Source organism: Geotrypetes seraphini, chromosome 3, assembly GCF_902459505.1.
Source record: "Geotrypetes seraphini chromosome 3, aGeoSer1.1, whole genome shotgun sequence".
Taxonomy (NCBI): Eukaryota; Metazoa; Chordata; class Amphibia; order Gymnophiona; family Dermophiidae; genus Geotrypetes; species Geotrypetes seraphini.
Window position 1 is genome coordinate 366,424,901 of NC_047086.1, and position 22,128 is coordinate 366,447,028.

Here is a 22,128-nt window from a genome sequence, read left to right on the forward strand (position 1 = left end):
TATGGGATCCTCCTGAATTCTCCGTCATACCAATGCTTCAGAAAAATTTCTGAAAACCCACTTATTCGACAAGTATATCTGATCCTTCAAAACCCCATCCATCCTACCTACAATCCCAACACGCACCTCCTCCTACCTGTGCAACCCACCCTCCCCCACTAAACCAATGCTGTAATCTCCCTGTTCTCTTCACTTGTATCGATACCTGCAGTATCCACACTGTACCTCTACTTTATTATATACCGTCTTGAACTGAAAAGGTATGACGGGATATAAATAAAGCTATTATTCTTATTATTATTCTATGGGTGCCTTAGCATTTAGCGCGCACTAATCTTTAGCGCACGCCAGTGTCGTACCAAGGGGGGGGGGCGGGGGGCGGTCAGCCCCGGGTGCACGGCTTAATGGGTGCATAGCCAGCCAGGTCCGGGTCCTCCTGCCCTTCCTATCCCCCGGCCTGCGCCGCTGCAATCTTACCTCCCCTCGCCGACAAGAAGTTTTTCCAATGTCAATTCTGACGTCGAAGAGGACGTTCCGGGCCAGCCAGGCAGTGATTGGCTGGCCCGGAACGTCCTCTCTGACTTCAGAATTGACGTTGGAAAGACTTCTTGTCGGCGGGGGGAGGTAAGATTGCAGGCGCAGACCGGGGGAAAGGAAGGGGAGAGGCGGGTTTTTTTTTTTCTTTTTTCCGCGGCAGGGAGGGCAGGATGTAGGGAGGCAAGCTGGCTGGCTTTATCGGAGCAGGGAGGGAGGGAGATAGGTAGGAAGACAGGCAGGCTGGCTTTGGGGGTGGACAAAATCTGGAAGGCAGTGGGGGGGGACATAAGGAGGCACTGGGGACACTAAGGACACGGGAAGGAGGCACTGGGGGCACCACGGACACAGAAAGGAGGCACTGGGGGCACCATGGACATGGGAAGGAGGCACTGGGGGCACTAAGGATACGAGAAGGGGGCACCATGGACACGGGAAGGAGGAACTGGGGGCACCATGGACATGGGAAGGAGTCACTGGGGGCACAATGGACATGGGAAGGAGGCACTGGGGGCACCAAGGACCTGGGAAGGAGGCACTGGGGGCACTAAGGACACGGAAAGGAGGCACTGGGGGCACCATGGACACGGGAAGGAGGCATTGGGGGCACTAAGGACACAGGAAGGAGGCACTGGGGGCACCATGGACACGGGAAGGAGGCACTGGGGGCACCACGGACACAGAAAGGAAGCACTGGGGGAACCATGGACACGGGAAGGAGGCACTGGGGGCACTAAGGACATGGGAAGGAGGCACCATGGACACGGGAAGGAGGCACTGGGGGCACCATGGACACGGGAAGGAGGCACTGGGGGCACCATGGACACGGGAAGGAGGCACTGGGGGCACCATGGACATGGGAAGAAGGCACTGGGGGCACCATGGAAACGGGAAGGAGGCACTGGGGTTACTAAGGACATGGGAAGGAAGGAGGGAGGGAATAGAAAGGGACAATTGTTGGTCTGAGTGCAGAAAGAAAGAAATGAAAGAAAGGATACACAGTCAATTAATAGATGTCCCCTTTTGATGAAAAAAATAAATGGTCACGTTACCTCTGACTTACTTTCTCTGCAGCAGAGTCGGCAGCCGCGCTGAGGTGCAAGAAGGTCCCATGATGACTCATCTGCCGGCTCTGCTCCGGAAGAAGTAAGTTATGTCGGAGAGGGTGGACCCGGCAGATGCAGTCATTGCGAGACTTTGCCACAACTCCCAGAGTCTGCCAGAGCAGAGCCAGCAGACGAGTCATCGCGGGACTTTTCAGCATGCGGCTACTGAGTCCGCTCCAGAGCAAGTGCATCGGAGTGGGGTGGACTGGCAGCCGGCAACTACAGTCATCGTGGGACCTTGCTGCATGAAGGGAAAGAAAGGAGCAGGATTGCTGGAATGGAAGAGTGGTGGAGGGAAAGAAAGGGGGCAGGGTGGTATGGAAGGGTGATGCTGATAGAATTGATGTATAGAGAAAGGGGAGAATCATAAGGGGGAAGGATATTGGAGGGAAAGAAAGGGGGCAGATGCTGATTGAAGAGGGGTGGATGGCGAGAGAAAGGGCAGACATTGAATGGTGGTGGGGAGCCTATGCTGGATGGAAGTGCAGATGGGAGAGATAAGGGAGCAAATGCAGGAAGGAAATGGGAGGAGAGAAAGAGGGGAGCAGACGCTGGATGGAAGTGGACAGAGAGAGGAGAAGATACTAGATGGAAGGGTTGGATAAAGATGGTACATGATGGAAGGAGGGGATAAATAAAAGGAGAGCACATGATGGGGAGAAAAGGATTGAGTTAGGGAAACACTGGAGGGGTGAGGGAAAGAGGAGGCAAGCTTTAGGTAGACAGTAAAAAAGGACATTGATGAGAGGGAAGTAAGAACGTAATCTAGACAGATGCAGAAAATAAATTGAAAAGGAAAATGAGGGGAAAAAGGGAAAGGGATTGTAGAGGAAAGGTGTGGGAGAGGGAAGGAGAGGAGAGAGATGCCAGACCAATGGGGGTGAAAGGAGAGATGGAAGGGGGAGGCATACAGTTTCTGGAAGGAAGGCATAGAAGGAGAGAAGATGCCATATAGGGGAAGAGAGACGGCAGACAATGGATGGAAGGAAGAAAGTTACAAGAAGATGAGGAAAGCAGAAACCAGAGAAGACAAAGGTAGAAAAAAAATTTCTATTTATTTATTGCTTTAGGAGACATATGTCACTGTTTCTGTGGAGCATTGCATGCAGAGTCCAGCTTCTTGCTGGTTCAGTTTAACCTTTGTCTATGTATTTCTATTTTATCTCCCCTTTTACAAAACTGTGGAGCGTTTTTCAGTGCCAGCCATGGTGGTAGCAACTCTGATGCTCAGAATTCTATGAGCATCAGAGCTGTTACCTCCGTAGCTAAAATCCACACTACAGTTTTGTAAAAGAGGGAGGGGTTAGTTTGTGATGACATATTCCATACTAGGCGAAGGTATTTTCTGTGTTCTGTGTGTTCGAAAGACATGGTTTTCTGTTAGGATTGACGGAGTAGGATTGATCTGTACTAGTCTGGCTTGTTTAGTTTTACAATGGCAAACAGTAGAACATGCCTGGTCTTTTTTCAAAGACACAGTGAGCGAGGCACAAAATCTGCACATCCCCAGATTCAGAAAGGGGTGCAAAAAGGGTCGAACAAAAGACCCAGTATGGATGACTAAAATAGTGAAGGAAGCGATAGGCAATAAGAAAAATTCATTCAGGGAATGGAAAAAGGACAAAACTGAAGGGAACCAGAAGGAGCACAGGAAGTATCAAAAAGAATGTCACCGTGTGGTTCGAAAAGCCAAAAGAGAGTATGAAGAGAGGCTAGCCAGGGAGGCACGAAATTTCAAACCGTTCTTCAGATATGTTAAAGGGAAACAGCCAGCTAGGGAGGAGGTAGGACCGCTGGACGAAGGAGACAGGAAGGGAGCGGTGAAGGAGGAGAAAGAAGTCGCAGAAAGACTCAACATGTTCTTCTCGTCTGTATTTACAAACGAAGACACAACCAACATACCGGAACCTGAACAAATATTCAATGGAAATCAAGCAGAAAAATTAACATCCATGGAAGTGAGCCTTGATGATGTACACAGGCAGATAGAAAAACTTAAAACTGACAAATCCCCGGGTCCGGACGGAATCCATCCCAGGGTTCTGAAGGAATTAAAGGAGGAGATAGCGGAACTACTGCAGCAAATTTGCAACCTATCCTTGAAAACAGGCATGATCCCAGAGGATTGGAAGATAGCCAATGTCACGCCCATCTTTAAAAAGGGATCAAGAGGTGACCCGGGAAACTACAGACCAGTGAGTTTGACCTCGGTTCCGGGGAAACTGACGGAAGCACTGATTAAAGAACACATCGATGAACATCTGGAAAGAAACGAACTTTTGAAAACAACCCAACATGGTTTCTGCAGGGGGAGATCGTGCCTAACGAACTTATTGCACTTCTTCGAAGGAATTAACAAACGGATGGACAGAGGAGACCCCATAGACATCATATACCTTGATTTCCAAAAAGCCTTTGACAAGGTGCCTCACAAACGTCTACTCCGGAAACTGAAGAACCATGGAGTGGACGGAGACGTACATAGATGGATCAGAAACTGGTTGGCGGGTAGGAAACAGAGGGTAGGGGTGAAGGGCCACTACTCGGACTGGATGGGGGTCACGCCGGCCCCCGGCCCCGCCCGCTGCTATTTAATATATTCATAAATGATCTAGAAACAGGCACGAAGTGTGAGATAATAAAATTTGCGGACGATACAAAACTATTTAGTGGAGCTGGGACTAAAGAGGAATGCGAAGAATTGCAAAGGGACTTGAACAAATTGGGGGAATGGGCGGTGAGATGGCAGATGAAGTTCAACGTTGAGAAATGTAAAGTATTGCATGTTGGAAACAGAAACCCGAGGTACAACTATACGATGGGAGGGATATTATTGAATGAGAGCAACCAAGAAAGGGACTTGGGGGTAATGGTGGACATGACAATGAAGATGACGGCACAGTGCGCAACAGCCGCTAAGAAAGCAAATAGAATGCTAGGCATAATCAAGAAGGGTATTACAACAAGGACAAAAGAAGTTATCCTGCCATTGTATCGGGCGATGGTGCGCCCGCATCTGGAATACTGCGTCCAATATTGGTCTCCGTACCTTAGGAAGGATATGGCGTTACTCGAGAGGGTTCAGAGGAGAGCGACACGCTTGATAAAAGGGATGGAAAACCTCTCATACGCTGAGAGATTGGAGAAACTGGGTCTCTTTTCCCTGGAGAAGAGGAGACTTAGAGGGGATATGATAGAGACTTATAAGATCATGAAGGGCATAGAGAGAGTAGAGAAGGACAGATTCTTCAAACTTTCGAAAAATAAAAGAACAAGAGGACACTTGGAAAAGTTGAAAGGGGACAGATTTAAAACGAATGCTAGGAAGTTCTTCTTTACCCAACGGGTGGTAGACACCTGGAATGCGCTTCCAGAGGGAGTAATAGGGCAGAGTACAGTACAGGGGTTTAAGAAAGGATTGGACAATTTCCTGCTGGAAAAGGGGATAGAGGGGTATAGATAGAGGATTACTGCACAGGTCCTGGACCTGTTGGGCCGCCGCGTGAGCGGACTGCTGGGCATGATGGACCTCAGGTCTGACCCAGCAGAGGCATTGCTTATGTTCTTATGTTCTTATGATGTTGTACTGCTCACTGCAGTATGTGAGATGCTGCCTTTTCCTAGGAACTCAAGTGTGACGTGTGGCTTGTTACTAAAAATCATGTTTTCTGTACAGATGGGGGGGTCAAAAAATGATGGGCCCTGGGTGTCACATATGCTAGGTACGCCACTGGCGCACGCTAAATAGGTTAGCGCACCTTAATAAAAGGACCCCTTTGTGTTTGTTTTATACTTTGTCAGAGTTTTCCTAATTGTATCCCTTTTTTGCTTGTGTCTTTGGTTTCCATTGGATATGCTATTTATACACTGCTCTCCATGTGATCATTGCTGTCACTATAATTTACAGAAAATTGCTGTTTCCTTATGCAGCAAAAGCCAGCAAACTTAAAAATACTACTGTGCAATAAACTTACATTCTGTGGTTGAAATGCCACAGTGTTTACAAGTTTTACTAGTCCATCATGTGATGTCTTTGCTCTGAATATGTTATCTGTTGTGCTAAGTTTCTAGATTTATCTTTCCATGATATTTATTATGAAGATCTACAGCACAGGACAAAGCTTATACCGTGCTGATATTTTGCAGAGCTGAAGATAATTTAAATAATAATTAACTAGTCTGTCAATAGAATATTACATTGTAATATGTGCAATATTATGGAGCAGGGGCCTAGCTACCATTCAGCAAGCCTGGCAAAAAACCCAGAGCTGCCCAATGGTAGGGGCCGCCTGCTGTGCCATTCCTCTTTACTTTTGCTGTCTTAGGGGTTGAAAATATATGAATCTTGGGGGTTGTGGGGAAAATAAAAATAGGAATTTAACTTAATTGTGTATTTCTAATGAGAATAACTAATGGGCAGACAGGATGGACTGTACAGGTCTTTATCTGCCGTCATTTACTATGTTGTTATGAATTTAAAAGTGTAACCATGTTCCTTGAAGGTAGGGAACAAGAGTAGAGGTATATTTATATTTACCTTTGTGTTGGGGGTGGACTACATAGCTCTTATTTACTGATATATCCTCCTTTAGGGGTCCAATGCGGTTTACAAGAAAATAAATAAAGATAAAGGGGAGAGTGTGGCACAGTGGTTAAAGCTACAGCCTCAGCACCCTGAGGTTGTAGGTTCAAACCCACGCTGCTCCTTGTGACCCTGGGCAAGTCACTTAATCCCCCCATTGCCCCAGGTACATTAGATAGATTATGAGCCCACCAGGACAGACAGAGAAAATGCTTGATTACCTGAATAAATGCATGTAAACCATTCTGAGCTCCCCTGGGAGAACAATATAGAAAATTGAATAAATAAATGAAGATAAACCAAAAATAAAACTAATATAAAACACCATCAAAATCATTATAAAGAAAAGACAGAAAACACAACATCAATAAGTAGTTTAGTTACCGTTTGCCAAACAAGAAGGTCTTTAATTTCTTTTTAAATGCTAGATAAATTTATTTATTTGCTCAATTATTTAGCCCGTCCTCCCAAAGGAGCCCAGAACGGGTTACAAAGTACATCCACAAAGAGACTCATTAGTAAAGCAGTGCTAGTTAATGGTGGTTTTGAGAACTGCAGGGCTAAAAATCCATGTAATCAGAAGGGCTGTAGAAGAATGAAAGGTGCTGCCATATGGTTTTCTTGTTGATAACTGTTCATTTCTCTTTCAGGCCTTCATAAGAGTGCAGTGTTCAGCTGTGAGGCACATAATACCAAGGGACTCACTGCCTCCAATGAAGTGGAAATCAAAGTGAAAGGTAAATAGAACAGTATACTGTGACCTCGATGCAGTAAGACATGCATTAGAATAGTGCTCTAAGCTTCAGCATGCAGCACTCTTAATGAATGAACTAAAAAAACCCCAACATTTTTACTTCCAATGCAATCAACTAATGGCATGCAGATTACCACAGTGCTAATAGTTAGGGTTACCAGATTTTCCCAAAGGAAAAGGAAAATCCGAACCCAGGCCCGCCTCATTCCACCTGTATCATGCTCTATTCTGCCCCCAGCCCCATCCCCATCTCCATAGGGCATCTGCAGATGCGACGCAATGATGTAAAATAGATGCAAGAGGAGCTGGGGAGGAGATGCTGAGTCTGACACAGGTGAAATTTTTTTAACCACTGGAGCAAGACTTTTCACTGCTCCCGTGGGGCGGTAAAAGGACTTGTCCCCATTCCCATGGGGCAGTGAAAGGTCTTGTCCCCATTTCTGCAGTAAACCAGTTGCAAATGTCTTCATTCCTGTGGATTTACTGCGGTAAACACTCCCCGTGTCATTCTCTACTCTGAAAATCAGGCTCATTGTTTCTATGATGTTATAGTTTTAAATGATGTGCATGAGCTGCATGGTATCCTCCTTAGGGCCTAAATGTAAGTCCCAATTGAATATTAAAATTATAGGATACTAGAACTTATGCTTGGTTGTTACAGTTAAATGCTTAATTGTGTAAATGCAAGGGGTCGTGCCTAGGGGAAGCTGCATGAGCAGGCACATTTATGCTCACTGTTGACATAGCAGAAGTGGACACTCCTAAATATTTGCTTATGCTAGTGTGATTCCCCTGAAAAATGCCTATGCCGCAGAGTGGATGGAGTGGGATTTTTCAGGGAGTCACTGAGTTGGGTGAGTATGTAGATAGTAAAGAACAGTGGGTTGAGTTGGAGGTCCCTTTATCTAAGCGCATAGGTGCCAGCTCTTTGGGTGCCCAAACATAATATTTTGGGGGCCTCACGTGACCACAGACGTACTACTACTACCATGGCCGGCATTAGCGGGGGCTAAACAGGGCAATTGCCCTTGGCCCCATGGCTGTAGGGGGCCCCCTGAAGGCCAGCATGTTTCCCCTTTGTCTCTACCTTCATCTGGCATCCCCATGTACACTGGGGAAGAGAACAGGAGAGGAAAGAGATGCTGGTGAAAGGGTAGTTGAGAAGGGGAAGGAGGGAAAGAGCTGCTGGTGAAAGGGTAGTTGAGAAGAGAAAAGAAGAGATGGTGGATCCATTGCTACAGGTGCTCTTTCACACTTTGGGCTGCCGGCAGTGTGAACAGGGCTGGTTGTAGTCATAAAGGGGCCCAGGGCAGAAATTAAGCAGGGGGCCCCCTCTTCTACCTATCCATCTCCCAATTTCCCCACCCATCTTTAAATTACTTCACACACAAAACACAGACAGACCTTCACCAAATACAGAAAAATGGATCACAAATTAGAAATAGAAATATGAAAACCAAAACTGAACTGGAAACCCAAAAAATTAACTCTGCAAGTACTTCATTTTATACTGAACATAATCGGTGGCATAACCATGAGAAGGGGCTGGGCCTCCCACTTTGAGCTTAGGCCTTCTCAAAATGAACATTTCCCTTGAAGTAGGTGGTGGAGATCCCCAAGCCTCATCAGCTGATGACCACATCCTTCCCCTCCTCAGGTCCAGTAAAGTTTTGCAGCTAGTAGCAGTATTACGGAGCCACTGCCTTCTTTCCCCCCCCCCCCTCTGCTTGGCTCTCATGTATGCATGAAAAATTTGGCAGCTTGAGGATTGCCACTAACTGCAAAGTTTGGAGACTTCTGGTTACCATACTGGAGAAAGAGCTCTTCAGTTGTCAGGGCTTGGAGATCTCCACCAGCTCAAGTATTTATATTTTGCATTCAAGCAGGGAGAAAATTTGATGCCCATCCACCCATTTTGGGCTCCAGCCCCTCCCCACAAATCAGCTGCATGGCTATGCCACTGATTACTAGTAATAATAATATAACAGTTTATATACCGCAGGACCGTGAAGTTCTATGCGGTTTACAATAATTAAAAAATGTTACAGATTGAGTGGATTTAACAATGTTCTGCCGGTTACAATAAAAATATTTGTGAATCACATATCCCAAAGATAACATATTCCAGTTAATACATTCAAAATAAAATACTTTTTTCTACCTTAGTGTCTGAACTTTTTTTTTCATCATCTTGGTCCTAGTTTCTCTTTCTGCTTTTTGTGTATCTTTTACTAATTCTCTTTCCAGTGTCTGTTGTTCACTTTTTTCTCCTCTCTTGCTCCATTTCCCACACTATGCCTATCTCCAACATATTGATTTTTTTTCTCTTTCCCATGGGTTCAACTCTCTTCCTCTTTCCCCATGGTTCAACATTTTGCTCCCTCTCATTTCTATTGCGTTCTTCCCTTCCCCCTTAATACTGAACAATGGGTTGGAGGGAAAGAGAGATGTTGCATCTCTCTCTCCCTTCCATCCCCAGACCTAACATTTCTCCCTCCCTTCTTTCCATCCCTAGGTCCACCATCTCTCCCTTTCTCTTATCAACTAGCTTCCCCCTATCTTTCCCTCCCTCCCCAGGTTCACAATCTCTCCCTTTCTCTTCCCAACAGTCCTCTCTTCAAGTATCTTTCCCCTTTCTTCACTCCACCCCCATATCCAACTTCTCTGCTTCTCTTCTCTACTTTCAGATCACTGCCCACCATCTCTCTCTCTCCCTCCTTCCTTCCTCCCTCCTCATCTGTTTCCAGTCCCATAAGCTCTTCCCCTTTACTCCCACACTCAGTCTGGCACTTCTTTTAACTCCCTTCCCCAGTCCCCCTTTCTACTTAAAAAAAAATTACAGCTACTAACAGGGGTTTCCTCACCCTTATGTCTTCCTCCTTCTATCCACGCCAGTCTGATGTTGCTCTTACCTACTATCGCTGAAAAATCCATTTTTGCTGCAGGGGACTTTAAGCCGCGGCAGCCAATCTGAAGCACTGCTTACAATTCCCCTCCCTGCTTTCCTTCTTCTGCGGTCTATCCCCAATGAAGCAACTTCCGGTTTCCGCCTGGGAGGACCAGGGCAAAGGAAAGTAGGGAAGGGAGCCGTAGGCAGCTGTTCAGATTGGCTGCTGTGGCTGGAAACCTCCTGCAGCAAAAATGGATTTGTCAGCAACGGAAGGTAGGGACAGCATCAGACCGGTGCGGATAGAAGGGGAAGACATGCCAGTTCATAACGGGCCCTCCCGAGTCACGGGTCCCAGGGCAGCTGCCCTGTTTGCTCCCTCCTAATGCCAGCCCTGAACATGAATGAGGTAAACATGTTGCTTTCGCAGCCCGGAAGCTTTTCCTTTGCTACTGCTTCCTGTCTCCGCTTAGTTGCAAAGCAGTACCAGAAGGAAAGCTTCTGGGCTGCCAAAAGCAGTGTGTTTACATCACTCACAGTGCCAGTGTTCTGAAGAGTGCAAGAGTAGCTGTTTTATTGGATTCTGTGGAAGAGAGGAACACAAGGGGAAGGAGGGTCGCTGGGGGATCATGGGAGGTGGAGTCATTAGAGAAATGCTGGACCGTGAGGATAGAGAGGAAAAAATAAAGAAAGAGATGCTAGACCTCTGGGGGAGGGAAGGGAATGGGAGGACAGAGGAGGGAAGGAGAGAAATGTCAGACTACTGGAGGGAGAGGGAAAGAGAGAGAGATGGAAGGGAAGGAGGAGAAAAAGGTAGGTGAGAGGGGGAAGAGAAGGACAGTGAGATGCAAGACCACAAATGGGGAGGAGAGAAGGGAAGGAGGGAAGAGACTTTTAGTTTGTGGTCCTGTATTTGCATAGCATTTATCTGTGTTCTGCATGTGTGACCAAGGCCAGGTATTCTGGTAGGAATGAATGTTGACTGACTCAACACACAGAAAACTAGAAAAGAAAAAAAGTGGAGAAAAAGCCTCAGTTCATCTTCATATGGCAAAATCTCCACATTTTGACACATTTTGGACCCTACTTGTTTGTGATTTACAAGTGGAGTTTTTTGCCATATGAAGACGAACTGAGGCTTTTTCTCCACTTTTTGTCTTTTTTCCTTTTCTGGTTTTCTGTGTGTTGAGTCAGTGTTTGAGTGAGCGAGTGGGTCTGTGTATGAGTGCAGTGGGCAGACCTTGTAGTGTCTAGGAGGTCCCTCCGATAGTTTCCAATAGGACATAATGAGAAGATCAGAAAGGGTTTGGAGGTTGACACTCTCCACTGATAATCTTTTCATATGAGATTATCTGAATATAGGCATCCATGCGAGGCAGCAGAAAATACTTAAAAGTCCAAAAGTAGTGCGGACCTCAAGTGAGCAAAGGGACATTTTAAAATAGTGAAACATCTTACACAAGGTAAACATTCCAATATAAAAAAATCTAGCACTTTCCTGTTTTTGGTAAAATCACAAAAGGCTGGAATATTTCAAGCAACCATTTATTACTGATGACACATTGCTGGTTGTTGCCAGTACTTGGCTGGATTTTGACACAGTTCCCGGGAATGTTACTTGAAACGCTGACTAAAGTGCAATATGCTGAGACGAGAGCAGCTGCTTTTTGTGCGGCTGGTGTTAAAATGATGGGGCAATTATGCCCATGTGCTGACAGATTGGAATTTAAAAAACAATTGAAAACGCAGCTATTTGTATCTGCTTTTCATATAAGGAAAGATTCCTATTTGTACAGGTAATAGATGGCAAGTGGGCAAGAAAAGTCATGAAGACTCAGCTTTTTGTAATGTTGATTTTATGTTATGTATGTTTTATATGGAAACCATCTAGATATACAGTAGATCATCTACATATAGACGGTATATAAAGTTTAGAAAAATAAATAAATGATATTTGCTCAGTTTTGAAAGGTCTGAATCATAGTATGCCCTGTCATAATCCATGCTCACTCTTGATGCTGCAACAGTTATGTGATGATGACATGGTACCTGCTTTGATTAACATAATAACCTTGTTGAATAGTAATAACTGGTTATGCTACTGTTGTTCCTGCTCCACTCCACACTGACACATGGTGTCAGTATATCAGGTTGTGCTGTATACAGTACTGCTCTTTCTTTCTTTCTTTCCAGACTATGAACTTTTCCTCCAGGAACTTAAGTATTTCCCTGTAACTTCATCGAGTGTCCTCTAGTCTTTCCTCATAAGAGAGAAGTTCCATCACCTTTATCATCTTGATCGCTCTTCTTTGAACCTTTTCTAGCGCCACTATATCTTTCTTGAGATAAGGAGACCAGTATATCAAGTTGTACTGTATACAGTACTGCCGTATTGTTAAATTATCTTTCTTTCTTTCTCTCTCTTTCATTTACTTTTTTCTTTCTTTCATTCTCTCTTTTTTTTTCATTTTCTTTCTCTCTTTCTTTTTTTTCTTTCTCTCAAAAGCTTATAGCCTGCTTAAATCGAAGTGGGTTCCAAAAAATACATACATAAATCAAAATTATAACAGCACATAATTAAAACAAAATACAATCCCATAATAAAATTATTTGTCTGCTTTATTCAGAGCTTCCCTTGCCACCCACCGAAGTAAAGGCTTTGAAGAAAGCAGAGGACAGTATCTTGTTGTCTTGGCAACCGGGATTTGATGGCTATTCTTTTTTCAGCAGCTGCCGAATATGGGTAAAATTGTAGAATGAATAACTGTAATTTTAAAAATGAAATGTACCTCCAGCATTCCTTGGGACTAGCATAAAGTTATGATAAGCTCATCAAGGGGAGGATAGAGGAATGTGAAAGCAGCGAGATGCTGCACACCTAGAAACCATTATTCTATCCAATATAATGGAGTAAAAAAGAGGATGATGATTTTCTTGGCTAGGGAGTATACGAGTGCTCTAAGAAGGGCAGTGTGAAATTAGCATGTAAAATACAATGATACAATACGATAAAAGTGCAGATTACAGTTTAACCAAATATCCACTCATTAGTAATAATACAATACTCCTCTGCATAATATAGATAGAACAAAATTTACTCATTCAAATATATGATTATGTTTAATGTTTATAATCTTTTCTAAACCATGTAGAACTTTTTAGTAACGCGGTCTATAAGTATAATGAAATGTTATGTTATGTACTTGATTAAGAACTACATAAAATTCTGAAATAGATATGGTTTTTAAAGAATTCTAATAAAAAATGGCCTGGTAAGAAAGCAAAAATTTAAACTTAGAATGAATAGACTAGAGTTTTCTGTTACCTTCTCTGTTACTAAGTAAGCTCCAAACTGTGGTGAAGAACTTTTTATAAATAAGTTTCTTTCTTCTTTGGAGGGGTATAGAGTGCTCCACACAGGTTAATTGGGCCAGAAGACACCCATTTGTGTCCTGTTTTATATATAGCTGATATTCACTGCCAGGAACAGCTTCTGTTGCAGTTGAATTTCTGGGCTCAGCGCTGACCACAGGAGTCAGCCTGGGTAACTCCCGTGGTCTGCATATCAACCCCTAGATGTCTATGTCTTTATGAAATTCTAACAGAAGAATCTGCAGAAATCTCACCTATGTTGAAAGCATGGCTATTTATGTATGTTGGCATGTAAGGCAATGCGTCTCAACCCAGTTTTCAGGGCACACCTAGCCAGTCAGGTTTTCAGGATATCCAACATTCATATGCATGAGAGAACTCTGTGCACTGCCGCTTTGCTGTACAAATCTATTTCATTCATATGAATTGTGGATATCCTGAAAACTGGACTGGCTGGGTATGCACAGAGGATTGGGTTGAAAATCTCTGACATAAGATATGCACTTGAATTGTGACTGCCCAAACTCGTCCCCTGAGAATGCCTATTCTACAAACAGGCACTTACTTGTACTGTGTATACTTTTAGATATGACATAAATTTTATAAGATAACTATTTACCACATTAAGCCAGTAATATCAATTTTATAAAGACAATAAATTCTTTTTCAAAGGCACTTAGATGAATACATTTTTCCACTGAGTATTGGCCACTAGCTTCTTCATTGGCCAGATATTTTATCTTCAATATTTTGCTTTGAATAATTGTCTTTTGATCATATTCAGTTTTATAATGAATATGATCAAAACTTACATTAAACGTCTTTCCAGACCTACTGCCGACATGCATGTTTCACACCAAACTGTGTCAGCGAAATGGTTTTTAAAAAATAAAAAAATCCTGCTACTATATAGCATTCAAATCCTCAATGGTGAATAGCAAAAACAATAGTCAATTTCACTTACACAATCAAGGTTTCAAGGTTTATTCAATATTTGATTAATCGCCTATCGTAACTACTAAGCGATTTACATTTACAGAAAATACATAATAAAAGATTAACAAGAATATAATAAAAATATTTAAAATCAATTTAAAACAAACTAGACAAATTTGGACATGAAACATTGGGAAAGAAGGGGAAGAAATACAATTTATAATAGGAAAGGGGGGATAATTAAGGGTAAATACACAGAATGGATGGGAAAACAAAATAAATATATAGCTGACTGAAGTAAAAGGGAATTGTATAGAGTAATTAGCAATTCAATTAAGGATTAAAAGCGTCTATAAAAAGAAAACTCTTAAGTTGGCTTTTAAATTTGTCGAGGTTTTTCTCCTCCCTTAAATAAAGAGGGAGAGAATTCCATGTTTGTGGTGCTGTGACTGAGAAAATATACTGTCTTCTGGTATTTATGATTTTGAGAGAGGGAACAACTAATAAAAGTTGCTGATTAGATCGTAAGGTTTTTTGAGAAGTGTATGGGATTAGAACTTTATAAATGAATGATGGAGTTTTGGATGATAAAGATTTAAAGGTGAGTAACGATAACTTATATAAAATTCGATGTCCCACTGGGAGCCAATGTGCTTTTTGTAATAAAGGGGTTACATGGTCAAATTTTTTGGCCCCAGTAATTAATTTAATTGAAGTATTTTGTATGATCTGTAATCTTCGGACTTCTTTTTGGGCCATTCCTTTGAATAAAGCATTACAATAATCAAGTTTAGCAATAATTAATGAATGAATTAATATATTTAAAGATTTTGCACAGAGAAATTTTGAAATAGAACGTATTTGACGCAGTCTGTAAAAAGAGGCTTTGACCACAGAACTGATGTGGTCATGATATGTTAAGTTTTCATCAAGGATGACGCCTAAGATCCGAATTTTGTTAATTTGTTTGAGCGTTACTCTGATAGTGTCTTCCAAAGTTTGTAAGCTTTGCAACATGGCTACACAGTGTTTGAACTATTAGATGAAAAAGGGAACACTGCAAGTAATCTATCATCTTGTGTTTTAGTCTGATATTGCAATAACAGATCTCTATTAGCAAATTTTGCTCTTATGTTTAAATCATTTTTATTAAAGCATAAACTTAACAATGAACACAGCATAGCACAATTTTCAAATAGCATACAAAGCCAATCCCCACACACCCAACCAACCCACCCCCCTCCCACCCACCCCCCCACCCTGGCAGCAGCGGTAACAAATCAAGAAAGATAAAGCAAAAGGGGAAAAAGAATTCAATTAAGTACCCCAAAGTTGGTTTTGAACATAAGGTGTAAAAGTCAAGCTAAAAGGGTACCAGCACTGAGTGTATAAACGTCCAGCTTTAGTTGACAAGTCCATCACTTCACGGCGTTCCAGTAACATTTGGTGTAACATTAATGCTCTCCATTGAGGGACAGTCGGAGGTTGTGGGGAAAGCCATTGCAACAAGATACATTTCCGTCCCAGCAATACAGTTTTCCTTAAGAATGTTGCACAACCTGGTCTAGGTGGATGAAATCGAATCTGCATCGTGAAAAGGAAGTTTGGATGCAATCTCCAAGAGCACTGCCAAAGTCGTGCCACTAAAGACACTAACTGTATCCAAAAGGAAGATATCATGGGGCAAGACCAAAACATATGTCCAAACGATGCCATAGGAACAAATTTTGCTCTTAAATAGGTTTTCTTAATAACTCCTGCAGGATACTCCGCCCTAAAATTTTTCAGATACAGTATTAGATTGGCAGGATATTTTAAGTCTTCCAAAGTTGAGCAAGTGCATCTAACCCACAAAAACTAATGGGCAAACTGTTTCAAGTGAATAGGATGAAAACTGTCATAATGTAGATAAGAGTTTCATTATCTATATAAACTAAGCCGTCAAACAATTTAAGCAAGTTTGTGTGATATCATTAAATAATGTGAAAATGAACCTCAAACACCCAGGACAGGATTAATTCTTTGAGGGCCCCTAGGCACACAAGTACACTGGGCCCCCCTGGCCCTGCCCCGCCCACACCCCACCCGCCCATGCCCCACCCCCATTTATCTGTTTTCTTATTTACTTCTTTATTTCTTTTTTTAAAAATTCGAAACAAACAAAGATTAGCATACCAGTGCACAGTTTTTCTTCTATGCAACCCCCAAACATCTCTGAACAAATCCTCCTTCCTTCCCTTCCCACCTACTTACCCAGGACTTTAACTCTGAACCCATTCCATACATATATAAAAGTGTTCAAATATATTGTAAAGCAGTAATACTATCTGAAATACAAGTCTATATTAATAACCAAGTTTACAATGCCTCTCAACTGCCTCACTTTATGTCAACCAACTGTAACCCATATGTATGTATAAACAACCAAATCTGTAACTCCTCTAGAACGTTCCACTTCATGTATGTTAACTTGCAACTAGGAAATGACACCGGGGGGGGGGGGGGGAAATTTATCACTGTCCCTGCCCCGTGAGCTCAGTCCCCATCCCTGCCCTGTCCCTGTGAGCTCAGTCCCCATCCCCGTGAACTAAGTCCCTGTCCCTACCCCGTCCCCGCGAACTCAATCCCTGTCCATACCCCGTCCCCGTGAACTCAGTCCCTGTCCCCGCGAACTTGGTCCCCATCCCCACCCTACAAACTGTCAGATCCCACCCGCGCCTCGAATAGTTATGATTTTACACTGAACTTATTTTATTAAAGTATAAAAAGAGACTATTCTGTACAATTGTCATAAGAACATAAGAAATGCCGCTGCTGGGTCAGATCAGTCCAGCCTCACATGCGTATGTTCCAGTTTAGCAGGAACTTGTCCAACTTTGTCTTGAAACCCTGGAGGGTGTTTTCCCCTATAACAGACTCCGGAAGAGCGTTCCAGCTTTCCACCACTCTCTGGGTAAAGATAGCGTTACAACAAGGGAATCTTCATAATTTTAAAAAAATATGGGGACCATTGACTAGTTACTCTAATGATCAGATATCTTAGCACATGGGTAGTCTATATTTGGGGTTGGGATGGGGAATGTATATCATATGGAAAGAGGAATATTGATGAAAAGGGAGGGTATTTATTTTATATTACAAGAATATTTGATTGTAAATACAAGTGATATGTGAAAATTGTTTTTATTATGTATAAGTCACTTGATGTAAGATTCAAAAATGAATAAAGATCTATGAAAAAAAAAAAAGAGAGTGCCCTCTCATTCTCCCTACCTTGGAGAGGGTGAACAGTCTGTCTTTCTCTACTAAGTCTATTCTCTTCAGTATTTTTGAACGTTTTGATCAAGTCCCCTCTCAGTCTCCTCTTTTCAAGGGAGAAGAGGCCCAGTTTCTCCAATCTCTCCTCCAGCCCCTTAACCATTTTAGTCGCTCTTCTCTGGACCCTTTCGAGTAGTACCCTGTCCTTCTTCATGTAAGGCGACCAGTGCTGGACACAGTATTCCAGGTGAGAGCATACCATGGCCCGGTACAGCAGCATGATGACCCTCTCCGATCTGTTCGTGATCACCTTCTTAATCATTCCTAGCATTCTGTTTGCCCTTTTTGCCGCCGTGGCGCATTGTGCAGATGGCTTCATTGATTTGTCGATCAGAACTCCCAAGTCTCTTTCCTGGGAGGTATCTCCAAGTACCGCCCTGGACATCCTGTATTCGTGCATGAGGTTTTTGTTCCCGACATGCATCACTTTACACTTATGCACGTTGAACCTCATTTGCCATGTCGATACCCACTTCTCAAGCTTGATTATGTCACGTTGCAGATCTTCACAATCTCCCTGTGTCTTCACTACTCTGAATAACTTCGTATTTTCTGCAAATTTAATCACCTCCCTCGTCGTACCAATGTCCAGATCGTTTATAAAGATGTTGAAGAGCATGGGTCCAAGCTCCGTGCACTGTGGCACCCCACTGGTGAAGTTCTTCCAGTCTGAGTATTGTCCATTTACCCCCACTCTCTGTTTCCTATGCTCCAGCCAGTTTTTAATCCATGTGAGTATTTCACTCTCGATTCCACAAATAATACAGAGCAAGGATCAACAAAACTCCTGTCTCTCCTCTCCCTTTCACAAATATCCCCTCCACTATTGTGAAAACTGAACGAACCAAGGGCTAGATTCACAAAGCAAACCGATTATGTACTGATCGGTTTGCAACCCCTTTGCAACCAGATTTCCCTCGGGCCCCATTCACTAACCTCTCCTGCGATCCGCTTCGAATCCGTACATGCAAATAAGGAGAAACACATGCAAAGTATACAGGGATGCGATTCACCAACCAAATTTTCCAAACTGACTGTGCTGGCCAATCATCCCAAGAAGCGACTGCTGGGGACCAGTCGAAAATGTCTTTCCGACTCTCCGAAGCCCTGCTTTCTGCTGCCCTGAATCTCTCCTGCCAGCCACTCCAATGCTCTTCTCCTGCCTGCTTTGCCCCGATGATCTTAAAAAAAGCAAAGTTAAAATTTTTTTTTTTTAAGTCGCGGCCCCAAACGCTTCATACAGCCCCGACTCTCTCGCTGCTCCAGATTGCCTGCCTGCCGACTCTCCCACCGTTCCCTGCAGTGCAAGCCCTTGGTTTTAACCCGCGGGCTTAATCTGGTTAAAACTACGGGCTCCAAAGTTTAAAAAAGAAAAAAAAATCATTGCCGGGTCCGGAGGTCCAACGCATGCGCAGACCATCTACAGATGGTCTGCGCATGCACTGGGATTGCTATAGAACGATCCGGGCAGGCAGATGGGGGCATTCCTCCAATCACCCCCATCTGACATATTTTAGTTTGCAGAATTCATCGGATCTGCCCGGATTGGGCCCGATCGGGCAGGTTCGTGAATCTAGCCCCAAATAACTACAGAATGCTACATAGAAAAATCAAGCTAATAGAATATTTCAGTCACACATGGCAGGAATAGTGTTAGGGGAGAGTAACTAGGACCTACTCCCCCCGGTCAGAGAGAGAGCCCTAAGTCAGCTGGAAGCTAAAGAAGCACAGCCTGGGCTTTGCGGTTCCCAGTTATGTCTAATACAAACTCTAGCAGGATACATATTTCAAATCTGAAATATTCTAATCACAAAATATAAAATAATTTTTTTTTCTACCTTTTGTTGTCTGGTAATTTTATTCTTCAAATCACATCGGTCTCAGGCTTTGGTTTTGGATTCCTTCTGTCTTCATCGTGGCATGGCTGGCTCCTGAAGGTAAAATAGGCTCAAGAGGAGCTGGGGAGGAGATGCCGAGTCTGACATGGGCGCAATTTTTTTTTTTTTACCAAAGGAGCATTTAGCACTCTGGGCCACGGTAGAAACCTCTACCGCAGCTTAGTAAAAGAAGGGGTAAGTGACAGAATAATTTATACAGACTCCCTGTTCCCTTGCTGACAGGTACTAAGAATAATCAGCAAAAGCATTCTAAATCAGTGTTCTTCAACCTTTTGACACCTATGGACCGGAAAAATAAAAGAATTATTTTGTGGACCGGCACCGGTCTGTGGACTGGTGGTTGAAGAACATTGAGCTAAGTCGTGGGCCAAACCCCGCCCATATCCGCCCAATCTCTGCCCAGACCCCACCCCCATAATAGTACTAATTGTAACACCATTTTTTCCGTTCATTTTTCATATATACACACACAATATAATTTTATTAACTAGAGCAGCTGCTTTTTGTGCGGCTGGTGTTAAAATGATGGGGCAATTATGCCCATGTGCTGATAGATTGGAATTTAAAAAACAATTGAAAATGCAGCTATTTGTATCTGCTTTTCATATAAGGAAAGATTCCTATTTGTACAGGTAATAGATGGCAGGTGGGCAAGAAAAGTCATGAAGACTCAGCTTTTTGTAATGTTGATTTTATGTTATGTATGTTTTATATGGAAACCGTCTAGATATACAATAGACCATCTACATATAGACGGTATATAAAGTTTAGAAAAATAAATAAATGATATTTGTTCAGTTTTGAAAGGTCTGAATCATAGTATGCCCTGTCATAATCCATGCTCACTCTTGATGCTGCAACAGTTATGTGATGATGACATGGTACCTGCTTTGATTAACATAATAACCTTGTTGAATAGTAATAACTGGTTATGCTACTGTAGTTCCTGCTCCACTCCAGACACATGGTGTCAGTATATCAGGTTGTGCTATATACAGTACTGCTGTAATGTTACAATTTTCTTTCTTTCTTTCTTTCCATAAGAACAGCTTTACTGGGTCAGGCCAATGGTCCATCAAGCCCAGTAACCCGTTCCCACGGTGACTAATCCAGGTCACCAGTACATGGCCAAAACCCAAGGTGTAGCAATATTCCATGCTACCGATACAGGGCAAGCACATAATAGTTAACCACAAAATTAAACTACACAAAGCACTCTGTATGCTTCTCAACATTCATTCCTGCCAGAAAACAGATAACCCCATGCAAATACAGGACCAAATATTAAAAGTACTAATATACAAATGAAACCCTAAGATTCAAGACTCTGCATGCAGTACAACCCCAGAAAAAAAGAAACAAATGCATTTCTTCCTGAACAGTGCAAAATACAGACAGCAGATGAAAATTCTCAAAATTGGCACAATTTAATCACTAAAATCATTTCCTCTAGCTTTGTTGTCTCCCTCCATGCTGTGCTTTACCTTCTGGCCTGCTCCCGCCTGGCCTTTTTATGACGTCCCCGGTGTTATCTTCAGGTCGGCTCCCTCTTCCTCACTGACGCAGTGCACAAAGACGAGGGCAGCAACTCCTTGCATGTCCTGTACCTCATCTGGAAGGCTTCCGGTTCAGGCACAGGACGCACGTAGGAGCCGCTGCTGGCAGCTTTGTGCACTGCAGCACTGAAGAAGAAGGAGCCGACCCGAAGATAACGCCACATCAATTGCACCGCGGACAGGCAGCTGAAGAACACTGTTTTGGGCCCAATGCACATGCCAGGCCTTATCTTTGACAGCTGTCAATCATTTTGACATGAGGTGTACCCATTATACTACTCATGCTGTGGATCGGCGGTTGAAGAACACTGTTCTAAATTATAAAACAAAACAGGAAGACCACAGCCTAGTTTGAATTAAGTTTCTGTTTCAGCAAATAAAAGGTCATAGAAAGTCCCTTCAAGATTCCCTGTCACCTCTAACTTGTAAGGAGCAGAATAATAAACTTGATGCATTTTTTTATATGCCACAGGAAGGTTATAAGTTTTTGATTAATACAAAGATGAACTGATGATGCATTATGGGGCCCTTTTACTAAAGCTTAGCATGCGCTAAATGCTAAGAAGCCCGTATTTAGTTCACATGAAGCTTTAGTAAAAGGGCACCGAAAAGACTTAAGCTGACTATTTTCTCTTAGGAGTCCTTTTATTAAGGTGCGCTAACCGATTTAGCACACACTAAATGCTAAAGCGCCCATAGAATATAATGGATGCCTTAGCTCTTAGCGTGCGTTAAATTGGTTCGCACCTTATTAAGGACCCCTTAATTAACTAATACAGCATGAAATGTTTATATTAAATGTCACACAACTGATTTATTCAGCTAAAAGTACTCTTGTACAGCCTTCTTCAGGATGTATGATATATACTGTATGAAAAAGTAGAATTTTTTTCATATTTTAGAAGGATACTTAGGTGTCATTTTATTAAGGCGCGCTAACCAGTTTAACATGCGCTAAATGCTAAGGTGCCCATTATATTCTATGGGCACCTTAGCATTTAGAGCGCACTAATTTTTAGTGTGCACTAAATCGGTTCGCACGCCTTAATAAAAGGACCCCTTACCCCCTCTTCTATGAAACCACACTAGAGGTTTTTAGCGCAGAGAGCCACGTTGAATGGCTCGCGCTGCTCCTGACACTCATAGGAACTCAATGAGCGTCGGGAGCAGCACAGGCCATTCAGC

At 43.0% G+C, this 22,128-nt stretch overlaps 1 protein-coding gene across 2 annotated transcripts in view; it reads left to right on the plus strand.

Annotated features, from left to right (window-relative positions):
- MERTK (MER proto-oncogene, tyrosine kinase) overlaps window positions 1–22,128 on the plus strand; it is a 226,077-nt gene that overhangs the window by 66,863 nt on the left and 137,086 nt on the right. For both annotated transcript variants that reach the window (XM_033936512.1, XM_033936513.1), the window contains 2 exons: window positions 6,873–6,959; window positions 12,491–12,606. In XM_033936512.1, the coding sequence (XP_033792403.1) occupies window positions 6,873–6,959; window positions 12,491–12,606 (203 nt within the window). The remainder of the gene's footprint in view (window positions 1–6,872; window positions 6,960–12,490; window positions 12,607–22,128) is intronic.